The sequence below is a fragment of the Sinocyclocheilus rhinocerous genome, unplaced genomic scaffold, assembly GCF_001515625.1.
Source record: "Sinocyclocheilus rhinocerous isolate Xijiao unplaced genomic scaffold, SAMN03320098_v1.1 scaffold419, whole genome shotgun sequence".
Taxonomy (NCBI): Eukaryota; Metazoa; Chordata; class Actinopteri; order Cypriniformes; family Cyprinidae; genus Sinocyclocheilus; species Sinocyclocheilus rhinocerous.
In genome coordinates this window covers 1,849,727-1,859,111 of record NW_015653519.1, presented here as the reverse complement: position 1 = coordinate 1,859,111, position 9,385 = coordinate 1,849,727, and the positions used below count along the sequence as shown (strand labels likewise).

Genomic DNA, 9,385 nt, shown 5'->3' with positions numbered 1-9,385 from the left:
CGCGCATCTGCGCCGCCGTGCGCTCAATCCACTCAGCGTGCTTTTTTTATCAGCTCGCGCACTTCAGCTATACAGGCGTTAATACTGAATGTTTAATGTTATATTCATTGCATACATATACTTCGTAGTAGACATCCTTAATTCCTTTCTGCTGTCTGTTGTTCTGTTGTCGGTGTTTCTTTGTTTGAATATGGCGCTTATCACATGCTGTGTGGTATCTGCGTTTGGTATCGGGGCATTTTAACGAGTACGAGTACGAGTACAGGAGACCAGTATCGGTGCATCCCTAGATAATGGTAATGGGCATTTTGTTTCCGAAACATGCTGTAAGTGTAAAACCAATCACAACAGACTGCACCATCTGACCAATCAGAGAAGCGTAGGCTCGCAGACAGGTAGGGTTTAGAGTGACTGAAGATACAAACAAATCGTTTTATACGATTTCTATAATATGACCTTAGCTGCATATAAACCTTTTGTAGGAGACCTCCAAAACAAAATTAGGAACCTTTAAAATAGCATAATAGGGTCTCTTTAACTCATTCTTAATTCTCATACTTCAAAATTATCACACACAGGGAGCACGGCAGAATTAAAAAGAAACACATTATGATCTTTACATATTCTGAAATCTGAAACATTAAAGAAATATATATTTTTCATTAACTGGTTGTATTCTTCAATCTTCTAGGCTTGCAAGCTGTTGGGCATTTTGATGTTGGGTACAGCCCCCTGGATACTCTCAGCACAGGTTGTACTCTAAAGGGATTATGCCCGCTGTCCCACAATGCTGCTACCCTCAGGTTGGCTACTTCGGCACTCTGTGGTCATGTGGTTGCTGTTTCACAGCTTAGTGCTGATGACACTGTGTTTCCACCATGCTGCGACTTCCTGCTCCAAACGCTGCTACTGTTCAGACAGCGAGGGCTCATTTGGTGGTAAGACTATGCGCTGCAGCAACCTGCATCTTACTGATATCCCTCAGGACATTCCCAATGACACACGACGCCTCTACTTGGACTACAACCTCCTGACCAGCATCCCTGCCAATGCCTTTCATGATCTTCCACTGCTAGCTGAACTGGATCTTTCCCATAACGAACTAGCTTTGCTTGAACCTGGAGCCTTTATAGGCTTGGCAGTCTCTCTACAATTTCTGGATCTCTCGTCCAACCAGCTCACGACACTGGACCCAGATGCATTTGAAGGTGTTACAGCAAGATCCAACCTCACCGGAAACCCCTGGCACTGTGACTGCAGACTGCAGACAGCCCTTCCACGCCTAGACCTAGAGCCTGTGTCTTTGACTGGCATTATCTGTCAGACATCTGAACCCTCAGACTCTGGAGCCCAAGGCGTGCCTTTCCTGCTGGCCAAAGACCTGGACCTGTGTGTGGTGCTCAAAAAGACCACGGATGTGGCCATGTTGGTGACCATGTTTGGGTGGTTCACCATGGTCATCTCCTACCTGGTCTACTATGTGAGACACAATCAGGAAGATGCCAGGCGCCACCTGGAGTATCTCAAGTCTCTGCCCAGCAGGCAGGGCAAGTCTGAGGAGTCTTCCACCATCAGCACTGTGGTATAGTGCCAGGCCAAGTGCTCATGACATGCGGAGGAAGCTTCTCAGGCTGCCAAAAGGTAATGGCACACTGGGCCATGGGCTACCTGTCTCTAAAGTATAAAATTGATTAAACCTGTTGAAAAACAAAGAATAATGGCTTTGTATCCCTTGAATCACAGACCACTCACTTCAAGGTACCACTCAGGATTGATCAGTACCCTCTCAAAGAACCAGGAAGAACTTCTGACATAGGATGATTTGTGGTCAGTGGATTGCAATGTTCACAACAGGGAAATGTGAAACATATCATGCTAAAACCATCCACAGACACACACAAGGACAGAGATGACTGGAGACAGAAGGAGGGAAATCACAGGGGCCATCTAATCCAATTCAGATGAATAATTGATTCAGAAATGGCCGAGCTTGAAGCTCATCTTGACTAAGAGGTTTGTCTGCTCTGCATGCTTTTAAAGGAGGCGTTGTCTGTTTTTTTTTTTCATCCAGTGGTTCTTTTTTCAATCAGATCCCCATTTGGCAGGAAACACACGGAGCGTAAAGCACTCATCCTACTGGGCATTTACAAAAAGTACTGTTGTTGTCCCTGCAGGCAACATCAAAATTTTACAGAGCTACACATTCTTGCATGCATCAATGATTTTTCAGGTGTCTCAGTAAGCATATACAAACTGCTTACAAATTTTTAAGGGAGCACAGAAAATGGTTAATTATTTTCTTTATGAATCCTGCAGTGTTACTGATGCTGTGACTTAAAAGAAATAAACAGGCTAGCTTGTTATTTTTTCCATCAGTCACTTTAAGATAAATCACTGTTGCCGTTTCTAGGGAAACCCCTGAGACACTTTAAAAAAATGAATTAAAATGTTTCAAAACTTTTATGTTTAAAGATAATGAGATGATGTTGACCATCACATAGTTTGTTTGCGCTGTTAGAGCGGATCCTTGGTGTGTCACATCCAATACTGTGTGATTGTTCAGTTTCTTATGTTGAGTGCCAGCAGGGATAATTCAGAATGTCTGCCAAGATAAATCTTAAGTTGAAATCCACCTGAATGTTCGGCCTGTGTGATTTAATATCTACAAAGCTTTACAAGTCAAATCTGTAAATTAAGAAAATAGCATTTTGTTATTTTTTTACAAAAGGCAGTGAAGGATGTCATGGAGTTCATTAGAAAAGTGCACTCTGTTCCAAAACCTAATGAGCTGCCTAGCAAGACATTTTAACATATCATAGGCGCTCCTGACAGGAAAGCTGTTCCAAATGATAGGCAGGCATAATTTTGCTTGCATCTGGCTATGTAGACAGTAGATAACAAGGCAGCTCACTAGGTAATAACTTTATTCCAGAAGGGGTTGTAAATTGGTTCATAAGCACTAAGTTTTTATATTAAGAAGGAAAGAAAGAAAAAAAAAACTTTACAATAAGGTTCTAAATATTAACATTAGTTAATGCATTATACAGTAAATCATGAACAAACAGTGAACAATATTTTTTTACAGCATTTATTTATTTTTATGCTAGTGTTGATTTATAAATATACAATGTTACGTTTAATTTAAAAAGTAAAACATGCACAGTTAAAATCTATTAGTCTATGTGGAAATTAAAATGCTCTAAAAGCACTGTTTTGTTCAGTGTTTTTTCATGCTTTTAACTTTTGTGTAAGCTAACCTTAATGAGTACAACCTTATTGTAAAATGTTAGTGAAGTAAATTATTTGCTGATCATGCATATGTTGGATCTTCTGTTTCAGTGTTAGCAACAGAAAATGTATGCATTATGTGGTTTGTTTGAAAGTGTTATCTGCATTACAGTGCCAACATGGCATTGTTTTTTAGGTCTCTGTGATCACAGGGTGTATTCAACCCAGTGATCCTATAACATTATTCAAGAACTATATAAATGTCATGCCGAAAATGAAAGGTAAACTTATACTTATAGGTAAACCTTATTTTCATCTGTAATACTCACTTGTTTTTTGCTTTACATATGGATTGTGCACTTTAGCCTGTTCATTGCCTGGTTTACCAAATTATCTCTTTGGATTTGAGACTTTAGTCTTTGCAACTGTACAGATCTTCTTTATGCACCAAGAGCTTGTAACACTCCAAAGAGAAAGGAAAAATTTAAATCGCATCATATGACCCCTTTAATTAAAAATAAAGAAATAACAACAATCACAATAAATTAGACAATGACAATTTGTTCATACATCTCATACATTATTTTACATTTTTACAAATATAAATAATTAAAATTCTGCATTGTCTAAATTGAATCCTAATAGCTCGGTAGATTGCCAAGTTCTTTGCAAGGTGCCAAAACACCACTAGCCATCTTCACAAACATGCGTTCAACTTCACACACAAACATAATGGCCTGTATCTGTGCAAGTAGCTGTGAGAAAGTCACCCTGGTACAAAATGACCCACTAAAATATACCTAAAACCCGATTATTTATGATGGATATATACTGCACCATAACTAACATTTGTAATATTGCATTATATTTGCAATATAACAAGCATTTAGCAAATTTTAAGGAACAATTTTAAAGTTCAGTTAAAACACTATATAAAGTTTAAACACTATATGCTAAAATACTCACTGCTTCAATAGTAGTAATAAAAACTTTTATTACAAACTAATACTAACATTTTATATAAAAATTTAAATTTACTGCTAAAATAATGCCATTTTAACAGAAGAATTAATTTAAGTGATTTATAAGACGTTAAGCTTGACATTTAAAATGAGCAAATTAGTCCCATTCTCATGCATTGTAAGTGCGGCATGGGATAACATTGATTGATTGATTGATTGATTGAAAATGAGTTAAAATGTTGTTGTTTTTCTATCATCATGGTGCCATTAGTGCTTTTACTGAACCTGGAATATTCCAAAAACACAATGAGTTCCATTTGTGAACATGTTAACATTAGTTAACTATTTAGTTAACATGAACTAACAATGAAAATGCATGTTATTAAGCATTTATTAATCTTAGTTAATGTTCATTCCAACATTTACTAACACATTAAAATCAAATGTTGCATATAATATTATTAATATTACAGGCTTTTATGTATGTGAGTGAATGTGTTTCTGAATGTGACGCTGAGCACTGGCATGTTTTAGTCAGAGGATGTTGTTATGATAGGGCATATGATCAACAATAAGGTGATGGCTTAAATTCCCAGGGAATAAACTGTTATTCTTTGATGGCAGTGTGAGTTGCTTTGGATAGAAATGTCTGCCAAATATAAAAATAATCCACCAATTGATAATGTACATGGAAATATAAAATACATAAAAACAAGAACAAGCAGTCTTGGAGGGCAATCAAAGCATGCTATGCCCCACCGATGCATGACCCTTTAAAGTTAATCTGCATTTGAGAGATGCTTTTAATATATGTGTAGAAATCTGATTACAGCTCCTCTTCAGAACTTGCCAACCCCTTGACGGATATTTGGTTACTGGAAAGAAAATGGGTATGATACACTTGGCATCTGCTTGAGATTGCAGGTCCTGTCAGAAGAACGTTGATTGACTGTTGAAATAACCTCTGGAATTACTCCCCAAACACCATTTTAAAGGTGCAATCAATGCCATTTATAATGCATGAAATATTCTGACATGCCAATCAATCAAGATGCCTCAGAGGTGACGGCCCTCCTTCTTGATGTGTTTTCCTTACTGGGTTACTGTGAGGCAGATTTCCCTGCCCTGGACTGTTGCCCAGAGAACCTTGAGGAATCTTCCCATCAGCTAAGGATGTTCTGAAAGGGTATTCCTATGGGGACCAAAAAGTCGAACACGGGAGAAGAAAAACATGACCTAGTCTAGTTACAGAGCCTGAAATAGTGTGAGTCCCACCAGTATTATATACTGGTAGAACAATGAAAGACCTAAGCATTTCTGCCTCAATTAGAGCAGTTAGATATCGGTTCAGCATAGAAGATAATAGGAGGGGATCTTAAGGTCAACATGAACTGCTTCTTGCAACTAGACAATGTTACTGCAGTATTGATGTTTTTAAACTAGTTTTTATGTTTACATTATTCTTCATTTTCAATTACATTTATATTTGTTTTTATATTGAAAAATAATAGCTTTAGCACTTTTAGTAACTAAACAGAAGAACGCATTTAATGTGTCTTTTTTTTAAGATATGATGTTTACTGTGTCTTTTGTTTTGTTCTGCTTTGTCACGTTTTTTTTTTTTTGCTTTGCACAATTAGCAGTGGTTCCAATTTACCTTTTTTCCCATTCCATAAACCACTAACACATTTGCTATCGTTTTCATATGATACATACCACATGAACAGGTGAACAGCGTGAGGTTGTAATAATTTTGTAATAATTCTGAAAAAGAGCACACCTGTAAGTGTCTATGATTCCTCGAAAGCCTGTTGTTGTTGTTGTTTTTGTAGTTTATCAATCTGATGTATCATTCATGGACAAATGGCAAATGGAATAAGTTACATCACACACCAATTATTCATTAAATTAATTCTTTTCATTCTGTAATCTGTTGACATAGCAGCTCCAGAATATGGAATGTGAAATATAACATTGTTATATCTAAACCAAAGCAATGCGATTAATATATTGTCACTGTCAAATCCTGCAACAATATAAGCAATTTACAAGACAGTTTAATTCTTTGTGCTTCATGAAAAATATTGAATCCCATTGCAATCTTTAAACATTCTGAAATCACAAAGATATTGTGTGGTGGATCTCAACAGGTCTGTGTATTTTCTGTTCAATCAGAGATGATGGGTTTAGATTCATGTGCAGAGATTTTAATGAGCAACACTGTGACAGCTAACAAATCTAAGTACAGAATCGCAAGAGAATTTCCAAAGGGTCAAAATATGCAGTCAGGCATGATGAAGAGTAAACAAATGCAAATCACACAGTCTAAAAGCACAGGTACAAGATAACCAGACAGGAGTCAGATGAACCATGACAGACAGGACTATGATTACAGAAAACTGCAGCAGCAATTACATGCAAGACTTGACCAAAAATGTGCAGAGAGTGAATGTGACTATAAATACACAACAACGAAAAATGATGAGCAGGTGTAAGCAATCAAGATTGCAATTCCGGATTCTTTTCATTCTGTAATCTGTTGACATAGCAGCTCCAGAATATGGAATGTGAAATATAACATTGTTATATCTAAACCAAAGCAATGCGATTAATATATTGTCACTGTCAAATCCTGCAACAATATAAGCAATTTACAAGACAGTTTAATTCTTTGTGCTTCATGAAAAATATTGAATCCCATTGCAATCTTTAAACATTCTGAAATCACAAAGGTATTGTGTGGTGGATCTCAACAGGTCTGTGTATTTTCTGTTCAATCAGAGATGATGGGTTTAGATTCATGTGGGCCTAAATATTTTTAAGTGTGTCAGTGAGGTCAAATCTGGCACATGCCTTGAGGCAGCAAGTTTGAATATGTGCAACTGAATTAGATTAAAATGCTGCTGTGCAAAGCTGTTGTGTGGTTTCAGAAGACATTGCTACATAAATTATTATAACTATGAGGATTTTTTTCCCCAAGCTCAACAGCCCCATTGTCTGGAAAAGACATTCATAAACACATCTGATCTTGTCCTCCTAACAACAAAGAAAGCCATACAGAAAAAAAATATTCTCCTCCTGAAGCCATCAATTTCCATAAAGTATCAGTACTACTAAAATATAGATGGTAAGATTTTCACTTACGGGAAACGAGGGGCAGAACACACTTTAAATACACAGTAACTAATTAAACCCAGCTGGAACCAATAGTACTAAATACGGACAGGAACAGGAAAAAACAAATATGGGCATAATAATAATACTGGAGCATGTGGGGGAGGAAAACACAACACGAGACACGGGGAGAAGGGGCGCCGCTTACTGTTTTGGTCCGCTGTTCTGTCACGGTTCACACAAGGAGCACGGGAACAAAGGAGCAAGGAGCGAGGAGACGAGGAGTAATGCAAATTCCAACAGTTTTTAATCAAGGCAAAGCTGGGAACACAGAGCACACGGGAAACATGGAGTCAAGTTCGAACAAAATGACATATAGGCCTAACAGCGGACGGGAAACAAGGAGCAGAACACATTTTAAATACAAACTAATTAAACCCAGCTGGAACCAATAGAACTAAATACGGACAGGAACAGGAAAAAGCAAATATGGGCATAATAATAATACTGGAGCACGTGGGGGAGGAAAACACAACACGAGACATGGAACAGAGTCTGACAGGAGTGTTGACCATAATCAAAGCCAAGCAGAGCCACAGACCCCACAAAACAAGCTCAGGTGTCTCATTATTGGGACAGATCTCTGTTCCATAAATGCTCAGAAAAAATCCACACAGCTTGAGTCAGGCAATTAAAAACTTCAAAGAACTCCTGAGGTCCTTTATTCATGCATCTTCGTCAGACAAGTTTTTGATCAAACAATAAACCCTTAGAGAATGAAAGGTTGGTTATGAATTTTAAGGATGTACAGATTAAAAGCTTTAGCATTTTTCTTTGCCAGCTCCTACTTTCTTTTTCTTAAAACATATAAAATTTTAAACTGCTTAATTAATTGACATATTATTAACAATGGCATATTGTTGCTGTTTGTCTCCTTCCACTATATTGTATATTGCATGCAATGTATATTTTTGATAATTTAGTTTTAACCTGTAGATATTTTGTTTGTCTTAATTTCCTTTTATTCCTTATTTATTCACTTATTTAGTTTACCGAATCTAATAAACATAGTAAAAAATGTACTGAAATTAAAACATGCAACCGAAAAATGAAAGCATTAGGAGTGTTGTCATAGAGGTGAATGGTCAAATACTTTAAACTCATGGAACGGAAGGGACCCATTTTGTCTCTATCAGTGACGCCATGATTAGGCCTACATCCTATTTAGATTTATTCACTTCTAAATTTTCCCTCTTTGAACAGTCGTCCTTTGAATGATCTATGCAAAGATTATTCTTGAATTTGTTATAAATCAGATTAAATGGCACAATTTAGGATAAAATTCAGAGTTGGATTTTTTGCAGTTGTTTTGAGATCAAATTAAAAACAATTGTTAAAAAAAATCTGAAAAGGTCTAGGATTCATTTTCTGACTGCAGTGCCATCATGATGTGTAATTTTAGCAGCACTTTCAATTAAGAATGAGTATATGCGTTCCATCTGTCTAGAGGAATGAGTGAGTTCATGCTAATGCAGGGTTTTGTGAGAACACACTGAATTTAGCAACACCATTCTTCCCCTTTTTCTGTCTGTGGAGCTGTCTGTCTGTTTCTGTTTCTCTCCCACTCTCACAATGAAAAAATATTCATCTTTTTTTGGTAAAATCAGAGACTTCACACTGTGCACGTACATGATGTGATGGTGAGGTCACTTTTATTCGGTTAGGTCTTTCAATTGATACTGCTTGTTTCCATAGAAACACTTCTTCCCCTTTCCCCTCATCTGTTTGACACTATCTCTGCCCCTCTTCTTCCTTTGAAGGAAACTGCCTTACACAACAATACGTAACACCACATGTTTCTACCAATGGTTTTGGTGTGATGATGACAGAGTAGGAAAAAATTAGTGTTTTTTTGACTCAACTTATCAAATCTATCTATCTATCTATCTATCTATCTATCTAACTATCTATTTATCTATCTATCTATCTATCTATCATCTCTCCATCTGTCTGTCTTACAGTAAAATGAAAATGAATTAACAATTACATTGTTCAGTTGTTCAGCAACAATATCCAAGTAA

General features: G+C 36.9%; 1 protein-coding gene across 1 annotated transcript; it reads left to right on the top strand.

The window, feature by feature from the left end:
• Positions 1-715: 715 nt before the first annotated feature.
• lrrc3ca (leucine rich repeat containing 3Ca) lies at positions 716-1,784 on the top strand. The gene is made up of 2 exons (XM_016522915.1): positions 716-1,641; positions 1,744-1,784. The coding sequence occupies exon 1, from the start codon at positions 788-790 to the stop codon at positions 1,586-1,588; it is 801 nt and encodes a 266-aa protein (XP_016378401.1). The 5' UTR covers positions 716-787; the 3' UTR covers positions 1,589-1,641; positions 1,744-1,784.
• Positions 1,785-9,385: the final 7,601 nt, after the last annotated feature.